The sequence below is a fragment of the Salvia splendens genome, chromosome 21 (assembly GCF_004379255.2).
Source record: "Salvia splendens isolate huo1 chromosome 21, SspV2, whole genome shotgun sequence".
In the NCBI taxonomy this organism is placed as follows: domain Eukaryota; kingdom Viridiplantae; phylum Streptophyta; class Magnoliopsida; order Lamiales; family Lamiaceae; genus Salvia; species Salvia splendens.
Window position 1 is genome coordinate 26,266,736 of NC_056052.1, and position 13,578 is coordinate 26,280,313.

Below are 13,578 nucleotides of genomic sequence, written 5' to 3' on the forward strand. Positions count from 1 at the left end.
GCAGGTTCCGTCCATTAGTTAAGAGATGAGTAAAAAAGTACAGTGAGACCCGTGAATAGTAATTTAAGGGACTATTAACATACATGTATCTCTCTCATTAATAGTCTGAAATTACGAATTGCAGTTATTAATCTTTTATTTTAATAAAAGGTAAATATTGAAATAGAATAATAAAATTGCCTTGCTTTGGAATCTTTGTGACTTCAAAAATGGCGGACAGCAAAAATTTAGGCGGCAAATAGAGAATTATTCCGCCAAAACTAAGCGGGAAGCCAGCAAATCCACACACATAACCCAAATTCTCACTGCAAAATCGATTCACCGTGAGAGAAATTGTGTTGGTCTTTCATTCCACTCGAATCTCAGATTGGTTCCAAGTTAAATTCAGATGATTTTCACTGATTGGCGTCTTAAAAATCTCACAGAAAGTGAATCACTCGTTTATATTGCTTAAAATAGTTTCTCGACACTTGATTCGAGAGGTTATATGTAGTTTTTGCTTGATTTTTGGCCCAATTTAAAAAAGTTCGAGATCTCCTTTTGTATCTATTGGGTGTATTTTCTTGGTTGAAAAAAAAGACTAATTCATTGCATCTAGCTATGGCGGGAGTTGAGCCGATGAAAATCGACCCTGCGGCGGATGAAATGAAGCGGAAATCGGACGGTTCGGACCAGAAGAAGAGGCCACAGAAAAGGAAAAGGTTGGAGCCATGTTTGTACGCTGTAAGCCCGGGTGAGAAACAGGCGAAAATCGACGCATTGCGCGGTGAAATCAATAGCCTTGTTAGATTTGGTAAAGATTTAGCGTGTAGAAGCAGAGAGGTATTGGTCGAAAATGTGGAGAAAGTAGGGTTTTCTTCTGCTCCTCTGAATAGTGTGATTGCGTGTTTAATGGAGGAGAGCGATCTTCCATTGTCGACACTCGTGGATGAAATATTTGAGAAAGTTAAGGGTAGGATTGGAAATGGCGACACTGTTACTAGAGCTAGTGTGAAGAGTAGTGTGCTTATGATTGGGCAGAGATTGTGTTATGGTGTGGCTAGTGCAGATGCAGATCTTTTAGAGGATGAGGCGGAGCATGCTCTTTGGTTTTGGGAGGTATAATTTTGATGAAATGTCGATTTTGATGATTTTGTGATTAAGTAGTATTGTATCTTGTATGTAACCTTCTTCTTCATATAATTATAGGGTTTGTTTCTACTCTCCTTTAGATTTTGGTGTTGATTGGCTTGTTGCATCACATTGTATTTTTACTATTTCTAGTTTTGCATTTGATGAGTTATGTACTTATGTTGGTTCTTGATCTTTCTCCTTGTGACCATAGGTTTGTCTATTGTCTTCAATCTTGTTCAATCTATTATGCTTGTTAGGATTGAAGTACCAAAGATATTGGACTTCATGTTTCTTCCATGAGAACCGTTCAAGTCATGGTTTCCTGACTAAATGCTAATGTAGTTTAGGTCTTAAATGCTTAGCTGATTATTGGTTAGCTCAATTTCTAATTTAGTTGTTCCCTTCAAACTGGGATACTATGTTTGTGATAAATTGTGATCCCTGTCTCTGAAACCACCCTTTTGAATTGCAGAGGTTTTGCTCATTTTAATGGACATTAATCTTGTACACACACCTTCCAACATCTACGTACCATTTAGCTATGTGCCAGTCTGTCTGTGTTTCCTTCTTGCTTACAGTATTATGTTCCTCCTTTGGTTTAGATACAGATTTTTTATACTTATTGCATAATTTGTTCTATTGCAGACTAGAGACTTGAAACTGATCCCAAATTCAGAGCGTGCATCAGTGAAAGTTCGCCGTACTTGCCGGAAAAAAACTCAGGAGAGAATTGCAGCTGTTACAGGTAGAATTTATGTAATTATGGTACTTGGATAGTTATATCATAGTTGATATTTGTTGCTGAGTGGTCAGCTGTGGCTGGTTGGCTCATTCTTTACACGCTATCTTTGTTTAGCAATTCTGTTGTTCTTTCACTAGATTAACTTGTGCAGCCATTTTAGAAGGGTCTTGTTGCTCGCAAACATTTTTGTTCTATGATCTCAAAGCTTGGTGGGAGAGACACTTTTTTAGTAGGTCTCTTTTTGAGGTTTGCTCATTCATGATAAATTCGATTTTTGTCAGCAATGATTAGTGCCCTTGAAAAGCCAGAGGACCATCCAAATCGCCCGCAGGATTTGGCAAAAGCTTTGGAAAAGATTGGTAAAGTTCTAAATGAGACAGATATTCGGATGTTAATGCAGAACTTGTCACAGAAAAATGCTGCTGAAATGTAAGTGTTATTTGAGTGTGCTATATACATACAATTCCTTTTGTAAGATGGCATATTGCCTTATTATCATTTCATTTGGCGGTGAAGGGCTGAGAAAGAAGTCAAGAAAGATGAAAAAATGTTAATCAAGCAAATGGAGAAGGACAAACAAGAAATGGAAAAGGCAAAGAAGAAGAGAGAGAGGGAACTTCAGAAGGAAATGCTGCAGAATGTAAATGTTATTGCAGTTATTTAGTTGTTTACTTTCTCTAGTTATTGGCCTGGTTTTCTTTTTAAAATAGATTGATTACTCCTGTTAGATAATAGTAGCATGAAGAAGGTTATTGCATGAACTAATAACTTATGGAACCTTAGTTTCTTTCTTATAAGTTTATTTTTAATTAAACTCACCCTGCAGGAAAAAGAACAGAAGCGCTTGCGAGAAGAGGCAGAGAAGGAGGAAAGGCGCCGTGAGAAAGAAGAAAGTGACATGCAGAAACAACTGCGGAGGCAGCAAGAGGAGGCAGAGAAAGATAAAAAACGCAAGGCCAAAGAAGAAGCTGAACTGAAAAAGCAACTTGCCGTTCAGAAACAAGCATCAATGATGGAGCAGTTTCTTAAAAGAAAGAAATCTACTTCTTCTCAAAATGACAGTTCTTCAAACAAAGCCACCACATCTATGCCATCTCCAAACCTGGTTGAACTAGAATCTGAAACTGTTACAGAAAAGATGGACTCTATTTTGGTTGGAAATGCTGAAATTGAGGCCAAAGCTATCTGGAAGTAGGGTCCTTTCCCTTTTCCACCATATCTTTTTCCAGCTTATTATGTGCCAAGTCTCAGTGCCATATTGTGTTCTATTGCAGGTCACACTTGAATTCATGGCGCCACATCGGAAACTCTATTCGTTCAAAGAAAGTTCACTGGGGCATGCGTCAGAAGCCTAAGACTGAGCTGGTCAAGGAACTTAAGCTTACAACTAACACTGAAATACCTAGTGATGAGCTCCAAGTTGAAGAGAAGAATGTGGATGGATCAACTGACCTCAATATTCATGGAAGACAGTCTCAAATTACCATCGACCGGCCTCTTTCTCAAAGCCAAAAGAGAAAACGCAGTAAGCAGCTATTGCAATTTGATAAGAGCCACAGACCTGCATTTTATGGTGTTTGGCCCAAAAAAAGGTAAAGTGGTAGTATTATATTTTCACTTAAAGCCAATATTGTTGAAGCTAGTTGCAGCATGCCACTTTAATCTCTCTATTTTGTGTATGGACCTGCAATGGCTTGTTACTACAAATATTTTCTATCTGATTATAAGTCTTATGTTTCTCTAGTCAAGCTATTGGAGGGCGCCACCCTTTGGCAAAGGATCCAGATATAGACTATGAGATTGACAGCGATGAGGAGTGGGAAGAGGTATACTAGGCTAGTAGCTAATTCAGTACAAGCATTCTCATTAAGATTTTTCTCATCTGAAATTTGACTGAGCAGGAAGAACCTGGTGAAAGCCTATCTGACTGTGAGAAGGACGAGGAGGATGAAAGCATGGATGAGCAGCAAAAGGTTGATGATGAAGATGAAAGTGAAGATGGATTTTTTGTTCCAGATGGTTATCTCTCGGAAAGTGAGGTGAGCTCTAATTTCTGATAGCCTATTTTTCATTCTCTGGGTTATTTCTATTATGTCCATTTATTCCAAAAGAGCTACTGGAAATTATAGAAAAGCGAGGGATTCAAAGTTTGTTCGCAGTTTGTTCCATCTTCCTTTCTTTTTCTCAGAGCTTATCATATTGTGGGTTGCAGGGAGTACAGGCTGATGAGATGGAATGTGATGAACTAGTCGAGGAAGCGAGAGATCATCCTGACATCAAAGAGCAAGTACAGAGTGAAGAATTTTGCTCCCTGCTCCGACAGCAGAAGTATTTGAATAATATGACAGAGCACGCGCTTAAAAAGAATCAGCCCTTGATCATATTAAATCTTATGCATGAAAAGACCACATTGTCACCAGCTGAAGAGCTATCTGGTTCAGAGAAACTCGAAAAAATGTGCTTGCAAGCTCTTTGTATCCGTCCTTTGTTTGATTTCCCCGCAACAGAAATATCAATTAATAACAATGAGGTAGATGAGGATTTAGAATCTTTACCAAACAAATCAACTCCAACACCTTCAACTGCTGCTGCTGGTATACCTGATTCAGACTTGCCTCAGATTGTAAGTTTCTCATTTTCCTCGTTGTGTGATTCATTATGTATATACAGTATTGATACCATAAATGAAGTTTACTTATATTTTGCAGATTTCCATCATCAATTCATGTCCACATGGCATTGCAAAACTATCCGATGCTCTACATAATACGTTCCCGGCTTTTTCAAAATCTCTACTGAGAAAAAAAGTCCGCGAAATATCAGATTTCTCAGAAAATCGTTGGCAGGTCATTAGCCTCATATTCTTCAACTTATTCAAACTTGGCTTAGAAACAATCATGATTTTTTGTGAATTTTGATTGTGAATTACAAAAAATTTGCTAGATCTTATGCTCTAACATGTTTATTATGATGATACTTCAGGTCAAGAAAGAAATCTTGAACAAGTTTGGCATATCTATATCACCAGGTATCATGTGGTTAGCCTTTAATCTCTAATTAAAGTCCATTCCTTTTTCTACACTAAAACATGCTATTTTATCTATGCAGAAAGGAAGTCTCTCAAGGCAAAGGGCATAGCCTCATTCTTCTCAAAAAGATGCTTGCCTCCATCTAAGAATACCACTATGAATGTGAGCCTGACATTGCCTCAGCTGCCACAGAAACATGCAGCAGCTATTGCCTCCTCAGAGCAGGACTGCTTGAACGAGCAACGGTGAATGGGAATAGGGTATTTCTTTCTTCTGCTTTTGCCCATTGCATGTGTAAATTAGGTAGTGATCCATCATTCTGTGTTTGGTGACAGTTTCTGCTTTTCGAAAGTGAACTATGTGCTAGAAATAGTGTAGAGCAGGTATGCATAGAGTGATGATGCTCATGGTTTCGAAACTGCCGGTTCTGGTTCGTTACTGCTGGTTCGGTTAAAACTGAGCAACACTAGGTATGCATAGGGATTGTTTGGGAGGATAGAAAATGAATTGAGTTGAGTTTAATAATACTCTCTAGTATACTAGTATCGCTTTTGGAGTTCAATTTTCTTGTTATTCTTTGAGTTTGGGATCTTATTAAGCATTTTGCAAAATGTTCATATGTTTTTTATCGTTGCTACTAATACTGATGTATTTTAACCAAACAAATACTCACTCAACTACAGGGGCGGATACACTTGGGCGGAGGGTAGGGATTAAGCCCTTACCCAATTTTTTTTTTTTTAAATTTCTACTTTCAAAATTTAAAAAATTTTGAAAAATCATATTAAGCCCTTACCAACTAATGGTATTATAGAAGAAATTATCTTGGAATGAATAGTTGTAAGGGCTGAAATTAAAGAAGGAAGAAGGGAAAATTTAAAAATTGCAAAGAAAAAGTATAATCATGGCGCAATGAGGAGTGACTGGGTGAGGAAGAAGATCGAGTAATTTAAAAATAAAACTAAAAAAGTCAGACTGACCTCTATTAATTTGTTTGATGCGTTTTTAGCTTAGATAAAATAGACTTGAAACTTGTAAAAGTGCTAGCACTTTTATAAGTGGGAACACGCTTTGTTTAAATAATTAAATAAAAAATTTGTCTTCTGTAAAATATAAGTACTTTAAGTTGTATATTGCAATTTAGAAAAATAAAAAGAGAGAGACTGAAGTGTTTATAACAGTGGCAGTGTGGCACGCAGAAACGGTGAAAAGAGGGTTTGAGTCTTTGAGATTTTAGCGAATTTAAAATGCAAATTCTACACAAATTGTGAAGTAAAGGAATTTATTAAAGTGTTAATTTTGTATTCTATCTATTGTTTTTTTTAAGATTTTCAGAGAATAGTTGCAAGTTTGTAAAAAAAGTTATAAACAATAGTTATTTTAAAGTTTTTATTTTTTTTAATTCTATGGCTTGAACTTTGAAATTCTTGTCAAATGCACATATTCTAATAGCTACTTTTTATCAAAAATATGAGATTGTCTGGACTGACTTGTGAAATCGATGGAAGAAGAGTGGAAGAATGACAGTTTAATTATGTATATTGAAAAGAACCTGTTTTTAACAATTGAAAACGAACAAATCTTGCAACGTTTTCAATCGATGAGAACACGTAGAATTCAGTTGTCCCCGCTTTAGATGTAAAAACACAGCTATGACACGTTTTTTTTGTTCTTTTTATTAGATATATATTGGACTAGTTCGTATTAAATATATATACATTTTTACTGTTGTTGTAATTGTGGTTTTTGCATTATATAATATTATATATATATACATATATTATATATATAATATATTTGATTATGAAAAATTATATAGTGGAGTCCAGCGCCAGCCCCTATGGCCAACTTTTTCTGTGTCCGCCTCCGCTCACCTATATATATTTATAGAGAAAATATAAATAAACCGTCAACAAAATCGAACATGAGCACGAAAGAAGTTGCTATGCATCAAAATTTGAGGAGTATTTTATTCATATGATAGTTTATAGTATCATACAGTAACTGGTGCCACATTATATAACGTGAACAAATCATATGTGTACACAACAAGTAAAGCTGTGTCTGACAAATTGATGTAATCAAAATCTTTTAAATGGATAAGCCCAAATCAAACAAGTTCTAATCCACATACCAAAATTATTTATGCATAGTAGTAGTAATCAATTTATAAGTTGGGTGACAAATATGTAATCCAAATCATTTAAAATTTAAATTGAGCCCAAACCAAACACGGAACTTCTTCAATTCTTTATAGGAGTATTAAAAGTCTTATTTTTTTTCGACTTATTTTTTTTCCGATTGATTCTTATTAGAAGATTCACACTTTTAGTATTCTTCAATTCTTTATATTAGAAGTCTTATTTTTTTATTTTTCGATTGATTCTTATTAGAAGATTCACACTTTTAGTATTTTTGTATTTTTGGTCAGTGAGTTATACATTTCACTAACATATTCAACTTACATCTTATTATAAAACTAATATATAAAAATGTATGATTAGCATTTCATTATTTTTTTTTATTTTCAATAAAGTACATTTTTTTAATGCTTGTGTAGGTAATAAATAAGACTCTAATAGGAACCAAATGGAGTACACGCCAAAAGGCTACTTTATTATTTATTCATATAAATACAATATGAATACCCATCTAACAAACCATTAGGTTATTAATAGAGAGTAACTAGGAAGGTAAGATGTTTTTCTTTTGGTCGGAGATTCACATTTATATTTGAGGTATTTTTATCAAATTAAATGAAATAACATCAATAAATTTGTGGATATAAAAAAGATTTTCATCACCAAAAATTAAAAAATTGGCTCTCAAAAAGAAAAAAAAAGGAAAAAAAAGTCAATCTACTCGTGCACAATGTATATTGAAGTCACGCCTAATTCCAGATTTTGTGACACTACATGTTATATTTATATGGAGAAATGGTAGATTAAATAGCTTATTTAAGCACTACTATTTCTTAGCATCATTTTCATTTGGTTCACGTTAATATTTAACCACTTCATTTATGTACTACTAAAACTTATTATTACAAATATTTTTAATTTTACTCATTTACATAAATATAAAGCTCAATTTATCTATTTTATCGATAACTTTAAAAAAAAGAATAAAAAATAGATTAATTTGATTTTTATACGAAGTCTCAGTCTCAACGCAGATCACTTCAACATCAGCGGGTGGAAAGGTACAATACCAACAAAGCACGGTTCGTGCATCAGGGAGTTGTACCTTGGCGAAGAACACTCCAATTTAGCGAAAACATAGGTAGCATCGCCTTGGTCGGTGGCAACTGGCAGCCATCGCCATATATTGAGCTGCGTAAGCTTTCTTTCTTCTGATTTCTGCCTCTCTCCATTCCATTCTGCTTACACTCGCTCTGAGCTTTTGATTTCTGTGATTGAAATCTAGCGATTCGTCTGATTCCGCCGGAATATACTTGGAAATGGCGCTGAAGCTAAGCGTTACGCCGATGAAGATGCCTAATTTCCCCGGTTTTCAGCTTAGATCTCACAGCCACAGGGTTTCTATGGCTTCCACCATTCATTCTCCCTCACTGTAAGCTTTTCTAATTTTTATATCGTGATTCATTTCGTGTGTGTGGTTTGATTTGATGCGATGAGTGGTTTTAGAGGCATGTGAGGTCAATAAATTGAAATGGCTAGCTTACACTCGTATGTGATTTGTATTTTTGTTCTTCATTTTTCGCTGGTTTTTAGTTATATATTGATCTAGATTTGTTGTATTCCTAACGAGTTGCATGTGGATAGTGATATTCGGTTGTTTTCTGAGGAATCCGATTTCCATTTTTCTGCAATTTTTGTAATTTTAGGTATGAGTAATTCATTTCAAATATCAGTCGCTATTTCAGTTGATGATTTTGTCTTTTTTTCTTTCTTTTCTTCATAAAATACATCCGACTTTATGCTGCAGAGTTATCTTGATTGAGTCCTGCCATTAAGATTGGTGCTTGCTCTGTATCATGTTCTTCATAAGATACATCCAATTTGACACATACTTTCCTCTCTCTCTCTCTGAGGTTGATACTTTGACATTTTTTTAATTCTTGTGGTAGGGCCAGGTTCCAGTTGATTTTGTTGCTATGCACACTTGATCTTGTGGTTGTCTTTTTTTGACTTGCCAGCAAATCTTGATGCTCCTGATTATCTTAAGCACAAGTATCTTACTTTTTTATATTAGTATTTAAATTTTCAACTATATCATGCTCAATTGATGTCTCTTTCCTATCTATTGGTTTTTATGAGTTCTAGCTAACAGTGATTTCATTTTTAAATGCCGGTTGGTCGGCAGTCAACATGTTTATCACAATTCAGCTTATTAAACATACTGAGGGGGAAGAGTGTCGTTGTATGAATTATGATTTACTGGGACAGTTTCGAACCACATCTACGTTTCACTATCACAAATGCTGTTTACATGTATGAGACATACTGTTCCATCTCACATGGAAATGTGGTATAGAAATCGAGTTGAAGTGCATGTATAGAAGTGTTGGTCACAATTCAGCTTATAAAACACACTGACGGGGAAGTGTTGTTATATGATTTTTTGGGACAATTTTGAATCACATTTATGTTTCACTATCACTAATGCTCATTACATGTATGAAAAATGCTCTACCGTGTCTCTTTGAAATGTGATATAGAAATGGAGTTGAAGTGCATGTATAAAGTGTTGGGGTGGTATTATGTAGTTGGTAATAACTAGATGGAATAGGTTGGTGTGTAAGAGATGCCTAATTTCTGCCCGCATCTTTCTTCTAAGGTTGGACTCGTTCTATTCCTTCCTACTGCACTAGTACACTATATTTCTTTCTTGACATCGTTGTTTATTTTATTTCTTTTTATAGCTATGCATAAGCTGGTGGTTGGTACTCCTACAACATTTCCTGTTTCTCTTGATTGAGACACTAGTGCAATCTTATTTTCTCATCTTCACACATTAATTGTACTCGAAAAGAAAAGTATGATGACTGCGAGGATGACAACTTAGTACTCTGAATGAAGCATTATGCATCAAACCGTCCTGCAATTACCTATCACTTCCTGTTTGTTTTAGTTTTGACTTTTACTACGCTAAGGCGTGATCTGGGAACTGCCTATATGATCTATATATGATGTGTTCATCGCTTTGGACATGCTGACATACAAAAGTCCGTTGAAACTCTTGGTTTACATTTGTTGTTGGACTCTCCCCACATATGCGAATTCGTGGGTTTTGTTGTCACCAAATTGGAAAAACCTTGCATTTGTATTTTGAAAAAATTGAAAGCCATAATTTTTTTTTTGCAATTTGTGTGAAGAAGATAACACCTGTATTTGATGAACTCATTGGAATTTTGTGATTTATTCAACTGCTCTGCTGTTATTTACTCTGACAGTTTCATTCTTTGCAAGCAGAGATGCTGGAAAAGCTAAAAAGCCTTTTACTCCCCCTCGTGAGGTTCGTGTCCAAGTCACCCACCCATTGCCACCGGAGAAGCGTGAGATCTTCAATTCGTTGCAAGATTGGGCTGAAGAGAACATCCTGGTACTCCTGAAGCCTGTTGAGAAGTGTTGGCAACCAAATGATTTTCTTCCGGATCCATCTTCGGAGGGCTTTGAAGAAGAGGTCAGAGAACTTAGGAAGCGAACCAAGGATCTCCCTGATGACTATTTTGTCGTGTTGGTCGGGGATATGATCACAGAGGAAGCTCTTCCAACGTATCAGACTATGCTCAACACTCTAGATGGAGTGCGAGACGAGACTGGTGCCAGCCTCACTCCTTGGGCTATCTGGACGAGGGCGTGGACTGCTGAAGAGAATAGGCACGGCGACCTTCTTAACAAATATCTTTATCTTTCTGGACGCGTTGACATGAGGCAAATCGAGAAAACCATACAGTACCTGATCGGCTCAGGCATGGTAAGACTGCTCCACTTTCGCTTACCCACACCCTGGATACGTGACTCTTACTTATGTTGTGGTTTGAACTGTTTTCGTTTCGTTTATAATTTGCAGGATCCAGGCACAGACAAAAACCCCTATCTCGGATTCATCTACACCTCGTTCCAGGAGAGGGCAACCTTCGTTTCTCATGGAAACACAGCTCGGCTCGCCAAGGAACACGGCGACCTGAAGCTGGCTCAGATCTGTGGCATCATTGCCGCGGACGAGAAGCGTCACGAGACGGCCTACACCAAAATCACCGAGAAGCTGTTTGAGGTCGACCCGGACGGCACAGTGCTCGCACTCGCTGACATGATGAGGAAGAAGATCTCGATGCCTGCTCACTTGATGTACGACGGCGCAGATGACAACCTCTTCGAGCACTTCTCCTCCGTAGCACAGCGGCTCGGAGTCTACACCGCCAAGGACTACGCCGACATCTTGGAGTTCCTCGTCACGAGGTGGGAGGTGGAGAAGATGACGGGGCTCTCCGGTGAGGGACGGAAGGCTCAAGATTACGTATGCGGTTTGCCACCTCGGATTCGGAAGCTTGAAGAGAGGGCGCAAGCACGGGCGAAGAAGTCGGCCCCGGTGCCTTTCAGCTGGATTCACGGCCGAGAAGTGATGCTTTAAACTGTGTTTTCTAACTATGTGGTTTTTATCTGTTTCTTCTCCGGCGTGGTTTGAACACATTAAGGTTGCTTTTGCTACGCAAAAAGACTATTTAGCTTATCAATTATTTGCTTGTTATATATATATATAGTGTGTGCTACTGCAAAATTTAGGTATGCCATTCATAATTAATTTATACTTCAAAAACTAGCTAATTAAACACGAATTTTGTATATGTTGCAATTGAAGAAAACTAGCGAATTAAACATTAATTTTTGCAATGTCCCAATCAATTATAATTTATTTCAGTGGAATTTGTGGTGATATGTGGCCGATTTTCCCACATAAAAAGTTAAAATTAAGATTTAGTAATTTGTTAGTTTTGAAAATTATAAGATTGAATATTATGGGAGACTTGGAGAAAGTTTAAACATTAAGATTTATTTTATTAGTTTAGAAAATTATAGTAAGATTGATCAAAATAAGTACTACTATAATTTTAATGATAATTTTCGTTAAATTTAAATCAGCAGAAAATGAAAAGCAAATAAATAATCAGAATTTTAAATTAATTAATTGAATATTGAATAATAGCATTACAGCGATAAACCTCCATCGCCATACAATACAGAAACAAATACGAAAATCAGTTTCCCCCAAATCAGAGGCGCATTTTAGACCTGAAACGGCCATGGATAGCTCTTCAAATCCTCATCATCCTGCACCTTCCCGCTCCTCGCAGCGTAACCGCCATTTCCGCCCTTCCTCTCCACATAAGCGTAGTAATTGAGGAAAAACGCGAGCGTCAGCACCACCCACTCCAAGCAGAAAATCAGCACGCACAATCCGCCGGCGAGCTTCAGTATCACGACGCCGTCCTCCTCCCTGACGTAGGATTTCAGGTGGCCGAGGAAATCGGAGGGGCGGGTGAAGATGAGGACGGAGGCGGATCCCTGGAAGATCGCGGTGAGGACCGTCGCGACCATGTGCGCGCCGTAGAATTTTCCAGCGGAGGAGCCGGAGGAGGCGCGGGAGGCGGCCGCGCAGCCGGAGACGGCGCCGCCGATGGTGACGACGTGGAGGAGGATGAAGAGGAAGCCGATCAAGGAGGGGAAGAGGCGGAGGGAGAGGGTGAGGAAGATGCAGCTGGAGGCGCCGCCGAGGAGGACGTAGTTGCTGAGGAGGAAGACCTTGTGTGTGTGAGGATGCGAGCAGTCGCCGGAGGTGTCGATTGATAAACCGCCCATTTCTGATCGATTGTTAGAGAGAGAGGGTTTTTCAGAGAGAGAGAGGGTTTGAGAGGGAGAGGGAGGAGGAGATGTATATATACAGATAGATAAGGTAAGGATGAGGATTTGCGGTGCAACGGGAATATGACCGTTTGATTGAAGAAGAAATTGAATAGAGAAAGTGGGAGTGGGAGATGTATAACGGATAGTCTATTGATTTTAAAAAGCCATATTTCATTTTCATTTTCATTGTTTATTCTCATCCTTTTTTTATTAAAAAATTGTTTTGTTTTATTTCTTGTTCGAGAAAGGTGAAATTGAAAAATAAATTGAACTTTATTGAAACAAATAAGTAGGATAATCATTGAAAATAAATGGTACTTTTAAGTTTTAACACACAACGTGGTTATAATCAGTGACGAAGCTAAGATTTTTTGTCTGGGAGCCATAAACTGTTTATAATTGTGAGCTATTTTTTACATCGATATTAATATCCCCGTAAACAACTGCAACATAAATGGAAGGAATAGTGAGAGATGGAGATGATAATGAAATAAATACTAGTGATAGAAACTAGAGATATATACAAATACAACAACTTTAGTAAAAATCAAACCCGACATCAAAATTGCACAATGTCGTGAAAATGACCGTATTTCCATCTTATATACTATTAATAACATTTCTTATTAACGATTATAAATAGTAACATGAAATAAAGCATATAATATCATTTTCACACATATTCATTATTCGAAAGCTTATAGTATCATTTCGGTAGAGCTCTTCATGTTTTTCGATCAATTTATATTTCAAATTAACCAAATATTTGTTATTTAAAAAGTAGACTAACAATGTACTTATGTTTTAAAATAATTACTACATTTAT

General features: G+C 37.0%; 3 protein-coding genes across 4 annotated transcripts; 2 read left to right on the top strand and 1 right to left on the bottom strand.

The window, feature by feature from the left end:
* Positions 1 to 219: 219 nt before the first annotated feature.
* On the top strand, positions 220 to 5,495 carry LOC121783880 (chromatin assembly factor 1 subunit FAS1-like). Its single transcript, XM_042182064.1, has 12 exons — positions 220 to 1,098; positions 1,759 to 1,858; positions 2,137 to 2,284; positions 2,372 to 2,495; positions 2,682 to 3,046; positions 3,130 to 3,447; positions 3,600 to 3,681; positions 3,757 to 3,894; positions 4,068 to 4,478; positions 4,564 to 4,701; positions 4,838 to 4,883; positions 4,964 to 5,495. Exons 1-12 carry the CDS (start codon positions 601 to 603, stop codon positions 5,131 to 5,133), a joined length of 2,538 nt encoding a protein of 845 aa, XP_042037998.1. The 5' UTR covers positions 220 to 600; the 3' UTR covers positions 5,134 to 5,495.
* A 2,552-nt stretch (positions 5,496 to 8,047) lies between these two features.
* On the top strand, positions 8,048 to 11,606 carry LOC121783426 (stearoyl-[acyl-carrier-protein] 9-desaturase, chloroplastic-like). 2 transcript variants are annotated; one of them, XM_042181493.1, is made up of 4 exons: positions 8,048 to 8,220; positions 8,311 to 8,457; positions 10,320 to 10,824; positions 10,921 to 11,606. In XM_042181493.1, exons 2-4 carry the CDS (start codon positions 8,345 to 8,347, stop codon positions 11,479 to 11,481), a joined length of 1,179 nt encoding a protein of 392 aa, XP_042037427.1. In that variant the 5' UTR covers positions 8,048 to 8,220; positions 8,311 to 8,344; the 3' UTR covers positions 11,482 to 11,606. The 2 variants fall into 2 exon arrangements, with proteins under 2 accessions (XP_042037427.1, XP_042037428.1); XM_042181494.1 differs by lacking the exon at positions 8,048 to 8,220 and having other exon boundaries at positions 8,228 to 8,457.
* Positions 11,607 to 12,012: 406 nt separating this feature from the next.
* LOC121783744 lies at positions 12,013 to 12,768 on the bottom strand. The gene has a single exon (XM_042181913.1). The coding sequence runs from the start codon at positions 12,705 to 12,707 to the stop codon at positions 12,135 to 12,137; it is 573 nt and encodes a 190-aa protein (XP_042037847.1). The 5' UTR covers positions 12,708 to 12,768; the 3' UTR covers positions 12,013 to 12,134.
* Between the last annotated feature and the right edge of the window lie 810 nt (positions 12,769 to 13,578).